At 36.8% G+C, this 23,906-nt stretch overlaps 2 protein-coding genes and 1 pseudogene across 2 annotated transcripts; 2 read left to right on the top strand and 1 right to left on the bottom strand.

Moving 5' to 3' along the window:
• Positions 1-6,772: 6,772 nt before the first annotated feature.
• On the bottom strand, positions 6,773-7,485 carry LOC137716465 (uncharacterized). Its single transcript, XM_068455924.1, has one exon. It carries the CDS (start codon positions 7,405-7,407, stop codon positions 6,856-6,858), a length of 552 nt encoding a protein of 183 aa, XP_068312025.1. The 5' UTR covers positions 7,408-7,485; the 3' UTR covers positions 6,773-6,855.
• Positions 7,486-12,825: 5,340 nt separating this feature from the next.
• Positions 12,826-14,552, top strand: LOC137714975 (peroxidase 60). Its single transcript, XM_068454161.1, has 4 exons — positions 12,826-13,053; positions 13,174-13,353; positions 13,800-13,959; positions 14,110-14,552. The coding sequence occupies exons 1-4, from the start codon at positions 12,826-12,828 to the stop codon at positions 14,550-14,552; spliced, it is 1,011 nt and encodes a 336-aa protein (XP_068310262.1).
• A 520-nt stretch (positions 14,553-15,072) lies between these two features.
• Positions 15,073-15,681, top strand: LOC137714880 (putative germin-like protein 9-2; annotated as a pseudogene).
• The last annotated feature ends 8,225 nt before the right edge of the window (positions 15,682-23,906 follow it).

Raw genomic sequence — 23,906 nt, forward strand, 5'->3', positions numbered from 1 at the left:
TGAATATGTGTAACTAATTCTCTTTTTCCTAGGGTGAGGCCACGAGCCTTCGCAAGAATATGTAGTTTCTCTTCAATTTGCTTATGATTATATGCATGCAAGTTTTTGAATTATTAATTACTGATTTAAACTATCTAATTATTTTAATGCTTGATCACCATTAGGATGTTTAGAAAAGTAATTTGATGTAATTTTGGTCGGAGGTCGGTCCCTGAAATTGATGAAGGCTTCTTGTGATTAATATGTGCAAGTTCACTTAGGATGAATACTACGTCTTGAGGGTTGCATGGTTTTTCAAAAGGTTTCATAGAACTTAATGGGTCATGCTTGTTTACATTGGATTTCAATACCACAGACGGATTGCATGTTTGATATATGCTCTATATTGGGGGTCCAAGTAGGCATATATTAGGAAAACCTAACCTACGAAATATACATGTATAAGTCATAAGTAATTGAGAGAACTATATATGATTGTTAAGGTGACGGCGGATCCCTAGTGTTTTCTTAATTTTATTTCTACAAAACTATTTCCTTTTTCTTCATCTTTAACATTGCAGATTAGTTTATTTATATTAGTTAAATCCGTTTTATTAAAATAGGTCATAAAAATCAATCATCTCAAATTTATGTTTTACAATAATCAATTGGAATTTGGTTTGCTTCGAATTATTTAATAATCCCTGTGGAGAATGAACTTGCGAGATTCTTTTATACTACAATAACCTTGTCATTCTTGCAAGTATTATAGGAGTTTTTAACCCTTTTTGCGTGTGTGGTAAAATCTCTATCACTGTCCCTTTTTGCGTGTGTGGTAAAATCTCTATCACTGTCCACAGTTAGTCCAGTTTTGTGGGACTTCCCACAACTTACCATGGCATTTACTAAAGATTAGGAATAGTTTAAATTGTACCACACTCTTCTTGTGGATCCATCTATTCAAGAAGTTACCCTGCAACACTTGGACAAGGAACTTTACAATTCTAATCTAGGATTGTTTTCGTATTCCATTAAGACTAGGAAGGTTGAGGCTAGTGAGCTTACTCAACACTAATTACAAGAGATGCAGTCTCTCCTTGGTGACTTTGATGAGCTGTTTGTTGTCCCTTCCCAATTACCTTCTTCTAGAATACATGATCACCATATTCATTTGTTTCCTGATGCCAAACCCCCGAACATTAGCCTTATCACTATGGTCATTTACAGAAAAATGAGATTAAGAAGGTTGTGTAAGAGCTCTTGGATGCATGATTTATTAGGCTTAGTCATAGTCATTTTGCTTTTCCAGTATTTTTGGTGAAGAAGAAAAAGGGCAGTTGGAGGATGCGCATTGATTATAGAGAACTTAATGTCTTCACAATTAAGGATAAGTACCCTATTCCCTTGATTGATGATTTACTAGATGAATTGTTTGGTGCCAATTACTTCTCCAAACTAGATTTAAGGTCCGGGTACCATCAAATTCTAATGAAACCAGCTAATGTGAATAAAATTACTTTCAAGACGCATGAAGGGCATTATGAATTCTTAGTCATGCCTTTTGGGCTCACTAATGCCCTGTCAACCTTTCAAAACTTAATGAATGACCTTTAAACCTTATTTGAGGAAGTTTGTGTTTATCTTCTTTGATGATTTGTTGATTTATAGTAAAAGTTGGTCTGATCATTTAGCACATCTAAGAATGATATTTGACATATTGCAGCACCACAAGTTGTAGCTTAAGAAGTCTAAATGTTCATTTGGGCAAAGTAGGGTTGAGTATTTAGGCCATATTGTGTCTCAAGATAGGGTGGAAGTTGACCCAAATAAGATGCAAGCAATCAAAGACTGGCATGTGCCAAAAAATGTCAAGCAATTAAGAGGTTTTTTGGGATTAATAGGTTATTACAAGAAGTTTATCCCAGGGTATGGGGGAATTTGTCAACCCTTGTACAATCTTACCAAAAAAGATAGTTTTGAATGGAATAGTGCTGTTGCTGAAGCTTTTCAAAAACTTAAGGCTACCATGGCCTCCCCTCAAGTCTTGGCACTCCCTGATTTTTCTAAACCCTTTGAAATTGAATGTGATGGTTCGGGTTATGGTATTGGTGCAATATTGTAGCAAGGAAGGAGGCCCATAGCTTTCATTAGTTAGTCATTGGGTCCTCGAAATCAAGCTCTATCCACTTATGAGAAGGAATTGATTGTCATTGTTTATGCAATTAAGAAATGGCAAAGTTACCTCCAAGGTAGACATTTTGTGATTAAAACAGACCATAACAGTCTTAAATACTTCTTGAACCAAAGGGCTAACACACCTTTCCAACATAAATAGGTGTCTAAACTCTTAGGTTTTGATTATGAGATCCAATACAAATCAGGGCATGACAATGTTGTAGTAGATGCATTATCTAGGGTCCATGGAACTTCTCAACTTCATGAATATCCTCCTCTTGCTTCTGCTAAATGTGCATTCATTTCATACCCCTATGGTGGATGGTTGGATGATCTCAGAAGGAACAATGAACATGATAGTTGGATTGCAGCAAAGACAAGGAAGGTTTTAGAGAGTCTTGATACTGGCAATGGTAGCTTAACACTTGCTAGATTCTCACTTGAAATTGGATTCTTATGCTACAAGAAACGAATTGTTCTAAGTCCAGACTCTGAGTGGAGAAGCAGATTGTTAGACAAGCATCACTCTACTCCTGCTGTGCCATCAAAGAGTGGTGAAAACATATCATAGGTTGAAGAAAAGGTTCTATTGGCATGGGTTGAAGAAAGAGTTAGAAAATTCATAGCTAATTGCCATGTGTGTCAGCAAAATAAGTTCTAAACAACCTCTGCACCAGGCTTGTTGCACCTACTGCCTATTCCACTTAAGGTGTGGATTGATATCAGTATGGACTTCATAGTTGGGCTGCCTTTGTGTAAAGGTAAATCAATGATCATGGTTGTGGTAGATAGGCTATCTAAGGCCATCTCCAACCGAAGGCTGGCCATAGGATTTGTTTTAGCCCTGTCACAAAAAACCGTCTCCAACTGAGGACCCAAGAGCTATAGGGCCAAACATAATTTATTGTTTAAATTTAAAAACTACAACAACTTAAATTTAAAAACAACAAATTAAATTTAAATTTTGTACAATAGAAGTTATAGAAAAAAAAAACTGTAAAAATAAATAAATAAAAAATAACGTCTAGCTGTTGCATTTAAAAATTTGGCCTAGCATTCCTGTCGGATATAACCAACAGGAATATATTATATTGATGTCGGTTATATCCGACATGAATGCTCAGATTTCTGGCCCAGCCCGGGGCTGGCAGGCTGGCTGTATTGGGCCAGCCCTTTGGCCCTTTCAGATTTTGTGGGGCCCACGAGCTATCTGGCCTAGCCCTCGGTTAGAGACGGGTTTCAGGCTATTTTTGGCCCTCTGGACCCTTTGGTTGGAGATGGCCTAAAGGACTCACACTTTATAGCTTTGTCTCATCCCTACATAGCTGCTAGAGTTGCACAGGTTTTCATTGACAAAGTGTTTAAATTGCATGGCATGCCTTAATCTATTGTTAGTGATAGGGACCTCATCTTTATCAGTGCATTTTGGAAAAAAGTTCTTTAAATTGTAGAATTCTAAATTATGTATAAGCTATGGTTATCACCCTCAGAGTGATGGGCAAATTGAGGTGATGAATAAGTGTTTAGAAACCTATCTGAGATGCTTTGTGGGAGGACAGCCTAGGTCTTGGGTCAAATGGCTTGCTTGGGCTGAATGGTGCTTTAATACTTCATATCACACTTCTTCTAGGTTCAGCCCTTTCGAATTGGTGTACAACTATCCCCCACCACACATGGTTGCTTATGAAGTGGGCAGTATTACCATATACTCAGTAGAACAAAGTCTTATAGAGAGAGACAAGGTGTTAGCTATGTTGAAGTGTAATTTGGAGTTAGCTAAAAATCGAATGAAAGTTAAAGCTGATAAAAAACGAAGTGAAAGACAATTTGCAGTGGGAGATTCAGTTTTCTTGAAATCAATTCCATATCAGTTACAATCTTTGGCAACACATAGCTACCACAAACTACAACCAAAGATTTATGGACCCTATGAAGTGATTGAAAGCGTGGGAGAAATGGCTTATAAGCTCAGGTTTCCTATGGAGAGCAAGATTTATTCGTCTTCTATGTGGCTGCCTCAAGAAGAAATTGGGAACTGGCACTGAGTTGCATGCTACCTTTCCACAGGTCCTTGATGATGGATTATCCTTGAAAATTCCCAAAGAAATTCTGGCCAGAAGGGTATCTCGGTTGGAGTACAACTATTGGTTCATTAGATGGGACAAAAGGTTGCTGATGCATCTTGGGAGGATTTTGAAGAATTTAAAGCACACTTTTTAGATTTTTCTCTATAAAAACCTTGTGGACAAGGTTCTTGAAGGGGGAAGTATTGTTATGATCCCAATTTTGAGATTGCCTTAATCGCAGGACATTAGACGAAATTGTAATAGGGAGTTAATTGTTAGGAGAATTTGTGGGTATTTTTGTAATAGATTCTAAATAGGGCTGGTTTAATAGACTTTTGATTTGTTGTGCTAAGCTAGCGTTCACGCACTTGGTGAAGGCAGCAAAAGTTGTTATATCCTCTTTGAATGAGGCAACGGTCATATATGAAATTAATATTAAAAAATACTTTTCAATTGTTCTCTTCTTCTCTCTGCAATTTCACCATTGTTGCCGCAGGTCAAGGTTAAACCCATATTTTGGGATATTAACAATTATTTTCAAAGTTTGATTAAATGTGGGATTTCTCTTTGTTAATCTGAGGGTTTGAGGTTTTTTGCGATTTATTGGTTTGAGGTTTTGAAATTTTTTACGATAATGTGAGCGACGGAGATGAAGATGATGAATTTTTGCCAGATTAGGCGACGAAGGAGAGGGAAAAAAGTAGTGAAAATAACACGCGTCACCAAGATTCCGACTTATCCGTCTCTTTCTCTCTCACTGAATTGAAATAAAGCACAAAGGCACCTTGCGTGCTTTTGTTCAAAGCCTTACTTCTTCCTGTTTAGCGCCCCTACCCCACCCGTTTTCCCTCTGCCTCTACAACCCACCTAGACCTGTAAACGGGTCGGGTTTACTGGGTTTGGGCCGGGTTTAACCTGACTCGTTAATCTAACGAGTCATCCGAACTTAACCCGTTAAACTAACGGATCATCCGTTTCACCCGTTAACAATTTTTTTTTTCTTTCTTTTCTTTTCTTTCAAATCAAATCAAATCAAATAATTTCAAGAGAAAACACAACACCAAACCCAAACAAATGAGCAGTAGCAGCCGCCATGGTAGACGTAATAATGTTGTACGTAGCTGCAGGAATGGGTCACATCATCTCCATGATGGAGCTCGGCAAGCTCATCCACCGCTACGGCCCCCACAAGTTCTCCCTCACCATTCTTTACACCTACGGCAGCTTCTTCGACACCCCTAAGTACGATGTTGTCTGGAACTCCAATCAAACTAGTCCTTCCAGGAACCACCAGGTTCCCATCATTGATCCAAATCTGCGGTGTCACCATCATGGTTGATGACTGCTTACCCAACTACTGTCTCACAACATAAAACACCATGGCATTGACATACATACATGATCATGACAACAAATTAACACATTTCACATTCAATGGGATAAAACAAAACAAAATTTCAACTTTTATATTTATAATCATCAATGAGATAAAATATTTCAAATTTCATCTTTAGTTCCTAAGTCAAAAACACAGTCTTTAGGAACAAAAAAGATACCATCAATGGAAAAAATTAAGAACCCAGGTGAGTTGCATGTTTGTTTTTCTAGTAAATGTAAAAATTTAATGCAAAACTGATGCAGAAAACAAAACCCAGAAGCGAAAAAGGGAAAAAATTGAGAATTTTGAAGCAAACAAAGAGCTCAGACCCCGCCTACATCTTTCGCATCTTCCACTCCCACGGTGGGAGTCCCACCCTTCCATTTCCTTTCGTCAATTCCCTCGTATCACAAATAAAATTATCCAAAACATCAGCGGCACCGCAATCATGGTCGACTTCGTTCGCCAGGCCAACATTCCTCCATAATGGGTGGTTAACGGATTCATCCAAAATGACCCGTTATTTAATGGATGATTAACGGGTTGACCCATTAATCATCCAACCCGTTTATCATTCACCCGAATACTAATTTTAACGGGTTGAATTGGATTGAATTAACTGATCAGGTTGAAAATACCAGGTTAAACCCACCTTCCTACCTCGCTCTCTCTTTTTGATTTCCCCTCACCCAATCTCAGACCCGCCCCTAGATTTCAGCAATAGAACCCCACCCTCTCCCAAACCAAGAATGACAATAATGCCCACCAATCTTTTATTATCGGCCTTTGGATCTCAAATCAAAATAGGCATTACAGTCAGTTTGACACAAATGCTTCACTCTTTAACAGCCCAAATAAGGGACAAAAGAGCAAAATCAAGACCTTCGGCCCAAAAAAAGAAAAAAAGCAATTTCATAAATAAAGTGAAATCCCCTAATTCCAAATTTCACTGTAGCCAAGTTATAGTCACTTTCTCCCCAACTTTAGAATAGACAATTTCATCACCACACCACCACAATCATCATATTTGCTCGACCAAGTTCGGTTGCAATTTGACACGCCGGCAACTATAGAAGGAGAAGGTCGTAGTTAGCACAATAGTTACTAGACTGGGTAGATTTTGTACTTTTATGTTGAATTTTTTCTAGGCTTCCCTGCTGGAATAAAAAGAAAATAAAATAAAATCATATTTTTCATTGCATTAACTAAATGCATTTTGCATAACACAGAGTTATAGTTCATGATCCCAACCACTAATCAAGCAATAAAAATCTCCATCTCGGACTTATTTTCCTGTTCAATGACATCAAGAAAAACTGGATCAACCGTCACGTGACTATCCACGTGCACCTTAAACTTGTGATCCCACAGCAAAACCCTCGCCGTGCCGGCGATATCCACAGCGGCGTCGAGCACCATCTCCCGCTTCGCCACGTCGGCAACAAAGCTAGCAGCGTGCTGGGCCAGCTGCAGCCCGTCGAGCCGAGCTGGCAGCCGGAGCAGCTGGCACGATTTGGGTGACTGAGAGCCGGCCTGGACTTGGGCAGAGCCGAGAAGGGAGCCGTGGTAGAAGATGGACATGGCGGTGGAGGAGTAGTGGACGGGGGTGATGTTGGGGTTGGTGACATGTACGGTGAGGATGAGGTCGGCTTCGAGGACTGGGAGGTTGAGCTTGAAGGAGGTGAGGTTGATTGAGATGAGGTGGAAGGTTGGGTCTTTGGGCTTTGACGACAAGAGCGCCGTCATGGCTAGAGCCGATGCCGCTCCGATTGCGGCGGAGGTCCAGCTCCATTTGACCTTTTTGCCCATGGAGTGCCGGCCAAATTACCACTCTTTTTGGGTGTTCGGACAGAGAGCAAGAGTGGGTTGGGATTTTTGAGGGTTTGAATTGGATACTTGGAGTGATACTCCAATCTGATGTCGTTTTGGATCCAAGACAATGTGGACAGATGGCCGTAGGAGATCGCGTATAGAGTCGGTGTCGCATGAAAAGGTTTTCAAGTTTTCAACCTTTTTATTTGGAAACTATTATTACTGCTTCAAAATTTTCATTTTATATTTTTTATAAGTTTAATTTTCTTTTTAATTGTAGAAAGTATAGAGTATAAAATGAAAATTTTAGAATATGAATAACAATTCCCTTTTATTTTGGTCCACTAGGTTTCCAACTTTTGTTATTCCTTATTCATTTCATGAACGAGAAATTATTTAGCATCTGATTTTGTTCTTAATTCAAAAATAGTGGTACCATATTACGATTTAATGATATTTCTTTTCACTTTTAAGTGAGAAGTCTTAGGTTCAAGTCTCATAAAAAACAAATTTGAATCATATTACTACAAGCCTAGTGTGAAGCGCTACATCCCTCCCGCTTAGTATAAAAATATCGTTGTCCAAAAAAAAAAAAAGAAATTCAAGAATAGTGGTTTATAAGTTGAAATTTGCAGGTTTAAAATTGAGAGATTATATTCACACATCCTAGGTTATTTTCCCAACAGCTTTTTATTTTTTTAATATTTTTTGACACACCACTAATACTTGATAGAAAAATATTAATCTCTCTTAAAATGGTTGTTCAAATTCATCTTCTTCGTCTTAGTCTAGTTTTGAAATAGTAATATTACTCATAGCAACCAATAACTATAGATGAATTTATAAACGAATGTGAATCTGCATGACATGTTTAATTTGTTAGTGATTGTATGTGTATGCGATTATCTAAGGATAGTAAAGTGCAAGCAGTGATTTTCTTTGTTACCCAAGATTAAACACTCTAAGCTAAAATCAAGATGCAAAACTAGAGTATCTAATCAATTTTCCCCGATAATTAACTACATGTACCTTATTATTGATTTGCCAGCTAAAATTTTATTTTGGACAATTTTACTCTTGAACTATTATAAAGGGCTAATTTCTTCCTATTCTCAAGTTTTCCTGCATTTCATCCAATCTACCATTAAAAAAAGTTTACATGCATCTCATTAAGAGCATGTTTACTTAGAAAGAATGGATTTGTAAGGAATGGGTGTCGTGCCCATTATTAGGTTTACTAATAACCAAGAAAATGGGAGTGCTTCGCATTCATGTTGATGAGTTAATTTTATATTATATATTTTACCCTATTTTTATTATGTTTTGATAATTATTTTGGCAGAATTTTGATATTTTGATATATATTTTCAATATAAGATATTCGATTTCCTCTGAAGTACAACATGATCAAACGGACGAATTTTAGAGTGATTCAAATTAGAGGACGTTTGTGTGTCTCTTGGCGTGTTCGTATCAAAATTTGGGATTTTTCTACTAAGCGGTTATTTTCTGGCGACGAAATAAAGGAGTAGTGTGCAGTGCTGGAAAATAACGTTTCCGGGCTTAAATTGCGTTGTTGGAGCCCGAGATGACCTCTGATAGGTTCGTGGCCTTCTGGAAAAGTGTTCAGAATATTTCAAACCTTAAATCCAGCTATATTGGGCTGGTTTTGGAGAATTTTAGGGGTCCAAAACGTGGCTATTCAGATTTTAGGCGAATTTTACCATTTAATTTAGGATTATGTTTCCTATTTTATTTTAGTATTTAGTTTCCTAGTTCGATTGGAAGACCTTTTATTAGGATGATTTAATTTCTGCTAGGTTAAATAAGTTTGGCTGGCTTTATTCTTATAACTTCTTCTCCGTGCGTTCTTAAAGAGAGGAAATTGGCCAAGCATAGAGGTTTTCAAACTTTTTCTATTCTAGGTGTTGTCGATCTTTTATTATTTCAATAAAGAACTTTATGATTTTTATTATGAATATGCGTAACTAATTCTCTTTTTGCTAGGGTGAGGCCACGAGCCTTAGCAAGATATGTAGTTTCTCTTCAATTTGCTTATGATTAGATGCATGCAAGTTTTCGAATTATTAATCACTGGTTTAAACTATTTAATTGCCTTAATGCTTGATAACCATTAGGATTTTTTAGAAAAGTAATTTGATGCAATTTTGGTCGGAGATCGATCCTTGAAATTGACGAAGGCTTCTTGTGATTAATATGTGCAAGTTCACTTAGGATGAATATCATGTCTTAAGGGTTGCACGGTTTTTCAAAAGGTTTCACAATACTTAATGAGTCATGTATGTTTAGATTTGATCTGAATACCACATATGGATTGCATGTTTGATATACGCTCTATGTTGGGGGTCTAAGTAGGCATATATTAGGAAAACCTAACCTTCGAAATATGCATGTATAAGTCATAAGTAATTGGGAGAACTATATAGGATTGTTAAGGTGACGGCGGATCCCTAGTGCTTTCTTAATTTGATTTTTCCAAAACTGTTTTCTTTTCCCTTCGGCTTTAATATTGCAAATTGTCTTATTTTTATTAGTCAAATTCGTTTTATTAAATTAGTTCATGAAAATAAATCACCTCAATTTTCTCCTTTACAACAATTAATTGGAATTTGATTTGCTTTGATTTATTTAATAATTCTTATGGAGAACGACCTTGCAAGATCCATTTATATTACAATAACCTTGTCATTCTTGCAAGTAATATATGAGTTTTTAACCCTTTTGCGTATGTGGTAAAATCCATATCACATGTGTTTACTAACATGTCAAGGAATGAAAAAGTAAATGTATTTGCTAACATGTCAAGGAATGAAAAAAAAAATGCCTTTAGATATTTCATACCTGAAAAGTCAATGAATGGGATTACCATGGAGGACGAGGAAGAAGAGGAGGAGGATGAGGAGGGATGGAGAGGAGTTGTTTATCCCATACCCATACCCATTCCTTTATACTCTCATTCATTCTTTGTTATTTTTTGTTTATCATTTCTAAATGTTATTGATACTCTACATTTCTTGAAACGTGACAATTTTTAATGAAAATTTAAATAATGTAAGGTATTGGGTCCCAAAAATCTCGCCTACAGGTCCAATCATGTCCCATAACCCAATCATCGCAAAAGCGTCACAAGCCAAGTTAAATCCATGCAAAGTGCGAAAACGAGGAGTATACGAATTTACGATCATGCCATGCCAATAAAATAATAGTTTATTTGACGTTTGTTAAATCATGCCAAGCCCATGCAAATCAAGCATATTTATCGTGCCAAGCCGTATTATAATATTAATGTATTGATATTATAATTCGAGTGGTGCCAAGCATGCAACGCTTAAATGAGCCCAAGCCACGTAACAGGCTTGCCGAGTGGGTCACGGTGTGGATGGTTACAAAGTTTATTGGGCCTATATGGATTCATAATTGTGAAAGACTTTGAGTTGCTTGAGAGCACCAAAAGTTCAAACCCATGATTTTGGCTTCACGTGGGAAGGCTTGAGAAAGAACTGCTTTATCTTTACCATTTCCTTTACAAACTAGCTAAGATATTCAAGAACCAACCAAAAACCCAAGGCTGACCAAGCTAAATCAGGTCCCCAAAAACCTAAAGCTGACCAAACTAAAACTGTCACTTTTTGACCTAGAGTTGTGCACCCTTTTATTGTGGAGAAAAGAATCTTTCCTTTCCAAGCTCATACAGGAAAACAAGACGAGAAACCAAGGGGAGCGTTGCCAAAGATGGAATCATGCTATAAGACTTGGTGCAGGAAAGGTGTTGTGGTACTTGATGCAGGAAAGAAGAAACTCCCAGCCTTTTGTAGTGTTACACGAAAAGGGAACTTGGTAGTTGCAGCCACCGAAAAAATAAGGGAAGAATTAACATATTTGGAAGAATTAAAGGGACCAATATGTTGGAAAAAGGAGGAAGGAAGGGGGAAAGAAAGCACCAAGCAGAGAAAAAACTATCTCTACATGTTGGAAACCTTAACTCAAGAGTTCCAAACCTTTTCCTTCACTCTGATTCATACCATAAGCTTACTATCAAACCATTTAGAACCCTAGATTAGCTACTTCAATACCATAGAACATCTTCCTCTCTCATGCCATACTAGTGGGCTTTTAGCTTCCACACCACGCATCATTTGGGCAAGTCATAGTTTATTGTGATTACTTAGTCATTCCCAGTGTTTGTTAGTTTAACAAATACTCCTCAAAGCCGCTAGAATTAGTGAGGGAAAAATTCGTCTATCGTGGAAACACTTTATCAGCGAGGAAAACATGCGACTACCATGGGAAGCATTCCAATGGAAGAATTTCTTTGGTTGCGGAAAGAACTTCCACAATCACGGGAAGATTATTAGCTACCGCAGAAACACCTCATCAACAGTGGAAGCACCTCATCAGCACCGTAAGCACTCAACATAACACCAGACCAAACACCTAGGAGCTGCTGGAAGAACAATAAAGCATTCCCTAGGACTTGCTTTTCCTTCAAGATGCTTTGGGCCTAGTCCTTGCTAACTCATAAATAGGGAACATGAAGGTTTTGGCTTGTCTATGTATAACACAAGCCCATCAAAGCCTTCGATACAAAAACCCTCCTACATAAGGTAACATGACCATAGAGCGAAATTGGCTATTTATAAGAGTTCAGGGGAAATGTAGTCAAATTAAAAGTTCAAGGGGTAAGCAACCAATGAAGTACAAGTTTAGGAAATAAATTTGCGTAATGCTCAAAACAATGTTTTCTTTTGGGAATTGTTATTAGCACTCCAAAAATCTCATTTGACACTCCAAACTTTCTATATTAGAAAGAAAAATACACTTGTGATGAGTGTAGAATGAGATTTTTGGAGTGCTAATAACAGTTCCCTTTCTTTCTTGTCAAAAAAAAAAAAAAAACACTCAAAACGTTGAGCATAGACATTTTAGGCAAATTAGCGCCTATTGGCATATATATATATATATATATATATATATCCACACGCAAATGGCTCATGGTCATCAAGTGACACCGGATCAAGAGATGAAAATAAATATAAGAAATAAGAAAGTTAGACATGACCCCACTGGTCATGAAGGTCCACACTGTAATTATTTATTAAATCAAGGACCAGCTAAAGCAAGATTTCAATGATACCTAAAAACGCAATCTTTGACCTTCCCATTTTCTAATTCTCATAGGAAACTCTTGGCTGTTCTTTCAGATGTATATTCCAAACTCCATTGTACCCTTACATGACTGCACGTTTAGTCGGCAAGTTACAGCATACATGACAGCATGTTTGGTAGGCAAGAAGATGTGCAAACCATACAACTTGAAACAGTACTAAACTCATGGTATTCCATGCATATATATTGTTCATCAATTAGCATTTCCACAATTCAATTAAGATCAATATGAAAATGTCTAGCACAGCTGCAGTGGCACTAGCAATTGGGCTCGTACTGGTGGCACTCTCAGGCCACTGTTCCGGGGCACTGGAGGTAGGATTTTACAAGGGGAAATGTGGCCGGTCTATAGATGTTGAAGAAATTGTAGCGCGTGTAGTAAAGGAAAAGTTTTTCAAAAATCAGACAATTGTTGCTGCCCTCATTCGCATGCATTTTCACGATTGCTTTGTCAATGTAAGTTTCTTTATTTTTAGTAAGACAAAGGGTTAGGTTATTTGGACCACATTTACTGCCCACGTTTCTAATATGAGTAAGATCAGCATAGGCTAATATGCTACTGTGTTTCTTGAAAAGGGATGTGATGCATCCATTCTACTAGATGGAAGCTCCACTGAGAAAACAGCTCCTCCGAACCTAAGTGTACGGGGTTATGATGTCATTGATGCCGCCAAGACCGCCGTGGAAAGCGAATGCCGAGGAGTTGTCTCTTGCGCTGATATCATTGCAATTGCTACCAGAGAAGCTGTATTTTGGGTAAATAAAATCTTTTTCTGTTTAAAATTTGATTCTAATTTTAATTTATTTGGAATCCAAACTAAATTACTTTATTATCGTACCTAAGCTTGATCATTATAAGCTCTTATAACATAGTTAATTGCACCAATAATCATGGATTAATGCTAAATAGCATTTAGATATCATGGTATGTAATTATGTAAATAATGACAATGACAATCATAGCTAGTTCTTCACGATGAAATTCGATCATGTAATTTGACAAGACTTAGTGTGAACTTGTAACTGACAGATGATTAAAGTGAGTGATTGTATATGGTGAAAACTAAGTATACTGGGTGGTATATCAATTGTTCGTATCACCACCGTGGTGAAGTCGAAAATAAGCACGCCTTAAACTTTGTTAGTAGGGCAACCTATTAAAATTACATTGACAACGTGAAATTTTTATTTATGCCTTTCAGGGTGGAGGAGGGCGATACGAAGTACAAACAGGGAGAAGGGATGGCTTCGTGTCTCAAGCATCAGATGTTGACCTCCCAAATCCCTCAATGTCAGTGTCTGATTCAGTTGCAGCATTTGCTAGAAAAGGACTCTATGCAAGTGACATGGTTTATCTTCTGGGTAAAGTTGGTTCTAAAACAATATATATGCTTCAGCTCTCTCATTTCGTGTTCTTCAAATTTTTGAATTTTTTTTGTTAAAATAAAGTCGTGATGTGTTATATGCCTGGCTTGCTGATTTTGTTAAAGTATGCGCGCTGTAATGATGTAGGTGGTCACACTGTTGGGGTGGCACATTGTAACCTCTTCCAAGATCGTCTTTACAATTTCAAAAGCTCCGGAAAACCTGACCCCGACATGGAATCTTCATTATTGGAAAGGCTGAGACTTATATGCCCTGAAAACTCAGAAGGCACCAATGTTACTAATCTGGACCAGAACCCTCAAAGTTCATTTATTGTTGATAACTCATTCTACAAGGAGATAGTAGCCCACAGAGGAATTCTTCAGATCGACCAAGAACTAGCTGGGGACCCCATAACTCAGGCTATGGTGAAAACCTTAGCCAGCGATGCAAACAGCTTCTCCACGACATTTGGGCAGGCCATGGTTAAGTTGGGAGCAGTTGGAGTCCTTACTACTGAAAAACAAGGAGAGATTAGGAGATCATGCCGGGCAATTAATAACCTTGGCGGTTTTTTGAATTTTAATTGATGAGACAGATTAACTGCTGGGTTGTTTTGTACAATTTAATTTAAATCCCTTTTGCCTTCATGTTTGTTATGGACAATGAAACATATAATTCATTCGACTTTACTTGCCTGTCTCTTTAGTTTCGACATAGAAAGCAATGAAATGTACTCGAAGATGATCCCAACGTACGTCTAGGAATATACAACCAATTAGTATAATATCTGATGTTGATGAAGATAAGAAAAGCTGCAAAAGTTAAAAGCAGTTCTTCGGTATGTTATTCACGACAATTATCAAACAAATTAACAACTGTAAAACAACATTAAACGATACAAGGAGGACATTGTAACCTCCATCTATAGTTAACGTTAGATAGGCCATGCTTCAATAATATAATGATGACCCCCTTGCATCTTCTTGGCATTATGTTTGACTCAATCCCAACTGTATAAATAGTTTCCATAATAAGCCCGAAAACCTGATCCAACTACCCGAAACAAGTTAATCGAGTTTTTGGGAAGGAGAACCTGTTACTCCAACCATGGCCTCAAGAACTTAGACCCTCAAATTCTTGTCACTACTAATCTTTTCATTAGCCATTGTCCAAATGACAATGGCTGGAGACCCAGACATTATTTCTGACTTCATAGCGCCCCCAAATGGAACCGTAGACGGAAACTTCTTCACATATATACACTGGCTTTCGTGTTGTCGGAGGAGGCCCTCCCGCAGACTTCAAGATACTAAAGGCAAGCTTGGCTCAGTTCCCTGCTCTCAATGGTCAGAGTGTTTCCTATGCCGTCATTGAATTCCCATCCGGCACTACTAACCCACCACACACTCATCCTCGCTCCGCTGAACTCCTTTCCCTTGCTTACGGTACCCTTGAGGTCGGTTTCGTTGACACCAAACACTTAAAGCGGGTGATTTGTTTGTGTTTCCAAAGGGACTTCTGCACTTCCAGTACAATGCTGATTCACAAAAACCAGCTCTTGCAACTTCTGCCTTTGGAAGTGCAAATGCAGGAACTGTATCAATCCCCTCCACCTTGTTCCCAACTGTTATCCATGACAGTGTCTTGGCTATCTCCTTCAAGACTGATGTGGCCACCATTCAAAAGCTCAAGGCTAGTCTTGCCACCAGGCCATGAGAAATAGAGGCTCATTTAATTGGAGCAATATATCTTTGTACTCATCTTTATCTGCTGTAAATAATTACCCGTTATAGGTTGAAAGGGTATGTCATCATCAAGTTGTAATGACAAATTGTTTGTCATAGTTCATTCAGTAATTGTGGTCTGGGAAAAAGATAAACAAAACATGACAAGAACTCAAACTGGATAAGTTTAATTACCAATCACATCCTAAAACCCTTCATTGTCTTATTTGCAAAATCTCCACCCTGTCATATGGATATGTGAGAAAGTTATTCATTCATGTGGTATATAAATGTAAGTGTGTGTGTGTGTATATATACACACATACACACACACACACACATACACATATCTTAAAGGCTGAAGGTGAGAAAACCTCACTTCTGTTCAATTTTTTTTTTTATTTTCAATTTTGACCCCATGAATTGACAGGAATATTGATTAGTCAAGGTATATAATGATTCTTCGATTAGGTCTTAACTGAAAATCTAAAATTCAATGGATTGGACAATTTGAGACTAGAAACCTTAAGTAAAGCTCCAAATAATGATTTCACACCCCAATATTGAGTAGACGAGAAGTTTTCTCAATGTGTCAAAAGCTACTTACTCTTTTGTAAAAGTGAAAATTGTTGCCTCAGATCCAAGCCATCTTGCAGATGGGAGATATATCAAAAGGGAGAGACACCGGCATCTCAGACAGTATTTTTAGGGCCCTATGCGAAAATTTAAAAGGAGACCCCTCCTTAAGATAATATTTTCAAGAAATAAATTCTTCTAAATAACGTATTCATGCCAGAAAGGAAAATTTATAATTAAAACTGAAGCAAACTTTAACAATGATTATCGAATAATAAAAATCATCATCAATTTACAAATATCATTAAATAACTAGCAAAGAAAGCTACAAGAAAAAACCAAGGAAAGTTGGAAGTAAAGATTTCATTATAAGCCTCACTTAACCCATTGTATTATGTACGTATAAGGATGTTTCAAAACTAACAGTAAGGTGCAAATTAACACCTATAGTGTTATGAGATTGTGACATTTGTTAGTTTGTGATTGGTTGAGTTTGTTGTAAGAATGAAGTTTGTTAAAATGGTATTTTAGCCAATGGACCTTCCAATATACTTGAATACACCCCCTCAGTGACTATGAAGATATCTATATCATTTGTGCATAAAGAGAGTTGTGAGGTCTCAAATCGATGATCATCAATGACATGTTGATTTACAACACATCCTAAATTAGCATACGCTATATGATAATATTGGGTCATTATGAGTATCGACAGCTAAATTATAGTTGTCCAAATTTAATTTGGATAATAATTAGATACTCACTATTAAGTACAACGTATATTCAATTTTTGATTTAGGTTCAATGATATTTTAACACATATTTTATTGTTTTAAAATATAATAGACAGTTAATTAATTTTTTTAGACTTTAAAAACAAAAAAATACGTAACATCTTTTAATTGGACTGAATAAAAAATAAATACATAAGGTACCTAAGTATTGTTCTTTTAGATTGAGGCGATCTATTACCCAGAGGGCGGGACTAGTATTCATTACCAAGCCGGTTGGACATGGCTGAGCTCATTAAACTATCCTTTGGGTACTGCATCGTTCATGGACTTCGCAGATTCACTGCTGTTCTGTAATGTATATGAACCCCGACATTCACGATAGAAAGCTTAATTAAGCACGTGCAAAACACTCGATTAATTATAACTAGCATATGCGTACACATTTTATGTGTATAAACTTTTAATAGTTTTGTGTGATAAAAAGACTAAATAATCTTTTTACCCTCTTTTAGTTGACAAAGAACATTCTATTAATAGTTAGTTTAGATTAACATCGGCAAACTACTTCCTGAACATGTGCAAACCAACCCATTACGCATGTGCAACTGATCAGAGATATAGATGTTCTCCTAATACATGGATTCATTGACAATGCAAATTTCTGATAGGTAAACTACAATTGAGATGTTGAGACAACTTAACGTGCGATGCCTTACTATATTTTCGGTGCCAACTTCACTTCATTACTAGCAACCTCTATGTGCTAGAATATATGGAACGTTCACTCACATGATTCAAAAGCATTGGTCGAGTTGTTGGTAAATCATTCTAGCAATATGGAGAATAGCCGAACTCTTTATAAGCACATAAAATGTTTTTTTTTTTTTTTTTCTCCAAGTGAAATTCATACCCTCAACACACTCTTTTCTCATCTGTCAAACAATCCATACGCCTACTGGAGTGACCAGATGTTATTGTGATAAGTGGGTGGAGGAAATACTGGGTATGGCATATTTATGCATGCATGGAACTGTCACTTTCACTGTAGAAAAAATTCATGTGAAACAGCAAGTTGCAAGTTGGTAGCCCTAGCTAAGAACTCAATGAGGGACATATATATATATATATATATATATATATATATGTATGTATGTATGTATGTATGTACGTATGTATGTATGTATACTTGCAAGTTGCATTATTCCAAGAATTAAAATAAGAATAATATCCAGTATGTATGATTCATGGATGGCATAGAGGCCTAGAGAAGGACGTTCAACCTCCCCCAATAAATAATTTGTCAGCCACAACGAAGAAAAGGAGATGGATTGTCTGTCATCCCCTCCTCGTACCTTTCTCATGTCTTTCTGTTTTGTGCGACCACAGTTAAGGCACGTTAACATTTGCTTTTTGTCTTATTATTTTTATAAAAAAAATTAATATAAAATATTAACGTGAGTTAATCGTGATCACACAAAACAGGAGGACATGAGAAGAACATGAGAATGGAAGGGCAGACAATCCATCTCCCGAAGAAAAAGTTGCAGCAATATTTATCAACCCCGAATTGGTTGTACATTTAATTCTGCTTGCTGTTAAATGCATGGGAAGTCATTCTCACTTTCTAGTCTAGCTGTAAGAAAATGATTATTTTTGTTCACAAATTTCAAGTGATTGTAATACTCATCATCTTAATTATAATCATTGAATGAATTTAAATTTTGAGATTTATGTTTATTAACTAGACAAATATTGAAATTTAAATTCATCTAATGATAATAAGTAAGGTGGTGAGTATTAACATAATTTAAAGGTGGTGAGCAAAAATGCCATCCATAAATTTGCAATTTCACTATGTAACCATGTAATACAGTGGCAGATCCAAGATTTTAAAATCGAGTACTCCCAATATAAAGGCTTTAAAAAATATTAAATATAACATTGAAAAATTAAACAATAGACTACAACTTTTAATTCACAATTTTTGTACAAACAATATGACAAGCTACAAAGACTAATTTGTCAACAACGAGATATGATTTTCGCTTGTAATATCGTTCCATACTTCTAATTTCTACACATATTAATTAATCAAAACAAAAAACTATATCAATTGATGAAGCTAAAAAAAAAATTATAAATGAACTAGCCAACACATGATCCAAACAATATAAAAAATCATAAAAAAATTAACAATAACTATATATTATGAGTTTAATATTCTATGTGATTAATTTAGATTAAAATAAAACTGTCACTTAAATTTATAAATGAGGGGATTAAGTGGTGGTGGAGAAAGGACAGCAGAATGGTAGGTTGTGTCACTGGTTTGGACCGTGCGATGAACCTGATCGTGGTCTGTGGAGACTGGAGAGGAGACTAGTGCTGTGCTGGAGGTCTTCGGTTGGGTAGGGTGGGGTTTGGGGATTGGGAATGGGAGAGAGAATTGGAATTGGAAAAGTTTTGACTTTTTTAGAAGTTGAATCCTTTTGTTTTATTAATAAAAAAATGGTGAAAACTTATATCAAAGAACATGGCTTGGGACCATATGTAAAGAAATTCTATTAAGAGAAGACCCTTGTCAACTTTTTTCCCCTTTTTTTTCACTTTTGCCCCTTAGTTTTCAATACACAATGTTGACATGATGAGGGCAAAATAGTAATTTTGTACCTTTTGACAAAATGACAAGCATATCCCCATTTTTCTTATTTTACCCTCACTTTTGATATACAATATTTACATAAAGAGGGCAAAATGGTAATTAGGTAATATTAAGAAAAATATGCCCTTATTAAGAGATCTCATCATCATTGTCTCATACTCTTTTTAAAAATTTTAAAAAATAATCACACTCCTTAATAAAAAACAAAAATGAAAATGAAATTGTTCACACACAAAATGTGTGCTCATCTTATAGTGTAAAGAAATGGATGCTCTTATTGTCAACTTTTGGTGGAATAAAAAAGGGGATGAAAGACACATTCATTGGGTTTCAAAGGAGACGATGGGCCTGCCAAAGGGGAATGGGGGGCTTAGGTTCAGATGTTTTATGCATTTTAATGATGCCCTGCTGGCCAAGCAATGTTGGCGACTGATCTAAGATCCAAATTCCCTATGGGCAACGGTTCTGAAAGCCCGCTACTTTCCACATTGTTCATTCATTGATGCTAAGCATGGATGGCGTGCATCATGGGCATGGTCTGGTCTATTCTTCGAAAGAGATTTATTGCTTAAAGGGTCGCACTGGCAGATCATGAATGGTAAGGAAGTGCGGGTGTGGATTGACAGATGGCTTCCCTCCCTTCCTACTGGGCACCATCTCCCACGCAGCACTGCCCAAGTAAGTCAAAATACTTGGGTAGAGTCTTTAATTTGCCAGACAAATGGGGAGTGGGATATTGATTTTTTGAGACCTTTCATTTCGATAGTGGAGTGCGATGCAATCCTAGACACTTATATTGGAGACCATATGCTTAGAGATAGATTGGTGCAGCCACTTGATAAGAGAGAGATCTACTCCGTTAAGTTAGGATATCATTAGGCTCGCTCATGGGCATTCCTGAGGGTAAACTACGGATCATCTTTTTCCGCGTCCATCCCGGGTCCTATTTGAAAAGCTATGTGGAAGCTAGAAACCCACCTAAAAATACGTTGCTTCATGTGGAAGATGCTTCATAAGACGCTTGCTACAACGGCGGTCCTCTTCAGGCGGAAAACCGCTCCATCACCACTATGCCCCCTTTGCAACTCCCAAGAGGAATCGGTAGAACACATTTTTCTGCTGTGCCTATAGGTGGAGACGATGTGGTTTGGTGGAGCTTTAAACTACAAAATTAACCATAGTGAAATCAAAACTTGGGGTAATTGGTTTCCTGCTTTTATCAACTTTAATAGTGGCTCAAAATGTGATCGGGGACTATTCTTATCTTATGTTGCGTTTTCATGTTGGCATATATGGAAAGCTAGATGTTGCTTTCTTTTCCAACAATAACCGATTAACCCCAGACAGGTGATTGCGGCCATTTCCACCAACGCTAGTGTGTTTATGGAAGCTTCTCGTGTTCTCACTCTGAATTTGGTGTCAAGCAGCCACGACAACCCAATGGTTTCCACTAGGCCCCCAGTTCGTCAAAATTAATGTTAATGCCTGTTCGTAGGTACCGTCTCTCTGCTTCATGCGTTGTGACGATTAAGGCACTGACCATTCTTCATGGGTGCGAGTTGGGTATTTCCTTGGGTCTGAACTCAGTTATCATTGAATCTGATTCGTCGGAGTCAATTTCATGCCTTAGGGATACGCTAACAAATGGCAGTTGGGAGGCTTTTCCCGCTCTGGTAAAGAGTAAGAAACTGGGAGAATCCTTTCAAGATTGTTGCTGATCTTGGATCCTAAGATCAGCCAATATGGTGGCAGACCACCTGGCGTCGCCAAGATGTTTGGATATATGTGACTTTACTTGGGTTGATTGACCCCTATATTCTCTTGTTCATGTCTTAAACAATGATGGGTTACCTTGCCCCCCTTAAATTTATGTATTGGTAGTGTAACGGGTGACGTCTTAGCTTTGGTAGCAATGTCGGTTTCTCTTTAACCCCTTTACATTGCTTAGTTTTCATCCTTGTTATTTTGCTTGCCTCGCAGTAGGCTTTCGTTTGTACTTTTGGCATCTTTGCCTTGGTAATGAGAATTTCCAGTTCACAAAAAAAAAAAAAAAAAAAAAAACAAAAGAAAAAAAAAAAAACATGGCTTGGGATAGGACTAAGGAGGGTGTTTCCAAACCATACATCAAAATACATTATTTTACTTAAATGACTTAGCTCGTTTTCAAAAAAATAAAAAATAAAAAAAAGTTCTTTTCTTCTTTTTTCAACTTATAGTTTGCAGAAGACTCACCTAGAACACTGTGCAACTCTTCCTCTCTTCCACCACTCTTGGGTGGTCTTCAGATGTCCTCACAACTATTTATTTGAGCTTTTGAGTGGTCCCAGAATCACTCAGATCCCTTAGTAGATCTGCCCCTGATGTAATATAATGAGTAATCCAACTATTTACAAGCATGTGTAAGTACATTTTTTTTCCTGATGGGGAATTCACTCTCAACATGCCCCTTCTTGTGTGACGAATTATCAAGCCTAACACGTGGGCAACAAATCGAATGACGTAGAGCACATGTGGCCATTAAGCTTCACAATTGGGTCAACTTGCTCTGATACCATAAAGAAAGTTGGGGTTCTACCATAAAACCAATGACAATATAGAAAGTAACCCAACTACTTATAAACATACAAAGTCTCTTTTCCCCCCGATGTGAGATTCACTCTCAACACTAACTTTTACAATCAAGGAACTGGCTATGATCATAATAAATGCAAATATCATAAACAAGTCTTACAATCATAATAAATAGAGTAATATTAAGTAGACCAAGTTTGTAGACTAAATTTGTAAATTATATGGTCACCAATAGGAAATAAGTATGTTAATCAACACTTAAGTATTAATTCAATCATTAACAACCACGTCATATGACTTACAAAATTTGATCTAAAAAGTTGGCTTTCTTAGGATTACCCTAATGAATATGTTAGCCATTGTAAATCTTTTTCACAAACCTTCGAGCTGGTTAAAATTTTAGGGCATCATGACTAGCATTATCGAGGTTGATAAATTTGAACTTGAATTTTGGAGAAACTTGAAGGTACTCAAAAAATGACATATTTATTGTAGACCTAATTTAGTTAGGAATGTAATTGTGTAAATCCTAATAAAACCTATTGGGATTCTACAACATCTTTTAGATAGTTAATTGATTGTATTGTAATACCTAATGGGTAAGGAATTTACTTCCATACTACTATAAATAATGGTATATTGGGGTGAGATAATACACACCTCATAATTCACCAATTCTCTCTCTCTCTACCTTGTCTCTGCACCCTGTCTCTCCTCTCTATAATTCAATTAAATAGGCATACAACACGTTATCAACACACTCTTGAAGCTGCGCCTTTAATCTGGGGAATATTACATTTCAATCATTCTTATTATGATTAAGGTTTTATTTTATTGAATTAGTATAATTTCTATTGATTCATTTTCTTCTTTTTAAGTTTATTTTAAGAAATGAACTTAGTTTACAACAAGTTAGCCTAGTCAACAACAACATAGCTCTTTAATCATAATCAAGTAGTATAACTTGAATACAAACACATCAAATAATAGACCATACAATGCGTGCAACATATGATTATAAACTAGATATGTGAACAAGTTTAAGTAAGAAAGAACAAAATAAATTTTGACCGGAAAAACCCTTAACTGGGTTCAAAAATCGGAGACTCCACGGAGTCCAATCCACTAGTGCTAATAAAATTCATACAATGTAGCACCACAATCTCAAATCCTAGATCTAAGAAATATCTCTTGCCTTTGTGCAACTTTACTTTGCACGTAGCTGGAGAAGTCTTCAGTTTTCACAATAGGGCAACCTCATCCCTTAAGCTTATCTCCTTGTGGCATCGAGACCAAACATGACCTATGCAAAATGATATGATGATGAAGATGATATGTAACATGGATTCAAAAATGACGAGTCGGTTTTTACAGTCAAACAATTGAAGGAAGAAAAACTGATGTGAATCCAACCTAGGTCTATATGAAGATTTGAAACTTAAATCTAGACTATGAAACAGTGCAAACCTATTTCTCAATGATTAGGAAAGTTAATACGAATATTCTGCTTGAAAAACAGTTCGGTAGCTAGGGTTCCAGAAATGAGGAAGAGGTGAAGTTTAAGGCTTGAATGCACTTTATCTCTCTATTTGCAAAACTAAAACCAGATAAATCAAATAGTAGATGAAAACCTACGAATATTTTATCATAAGGGCTTGTCTGTTTTCAGCCAAC

The sequence above is a fragment of the Pyrus communis genome, chromosome 14 (assembly GCF_963583255.1).
Source record: "Pyrus communis chromosome 14, drPyrComm1.1, whole genome shotgun sequence".
Classification (NCBI taxonomy): domain Eukaryota; kingdom Viridiplantae; phylum Streptophyta; class Magnoliopsida; order Rosales; family Rosaceae; genus Pyrus; species Pyrus communis.

Coding starts and splice junctions, on each gene's coding strand:
- LOC137716465 (XM_068455924.1), bottom strand. CDS start 7,407: ATGGGCAAAAAGGTCAAATGGAGCTGGACCTCCGCCGCAATCGGAGCG.
- LOC137714975 (XM_068454161.1), top strand. CDS start 12,826: ATGAAAATGTCTAGCACAGCTGCAGTGGCACTAGCAATTGGGCTCGTA. Junction 13,054..13,173: donor TTCACGATTGCTTTGTCAAT/GTAAGTTTCTTT, acceptor TTTCTTGAAAAG/GGATGTGATGCATCCATTCT. Junction 13,960..14,109: donor TGACATGGTTTATCTTCTGG/GTAAAGTTGGTT, acceptor GTAATGATGTAG/GTGGTCACACTGTTGGGGTG.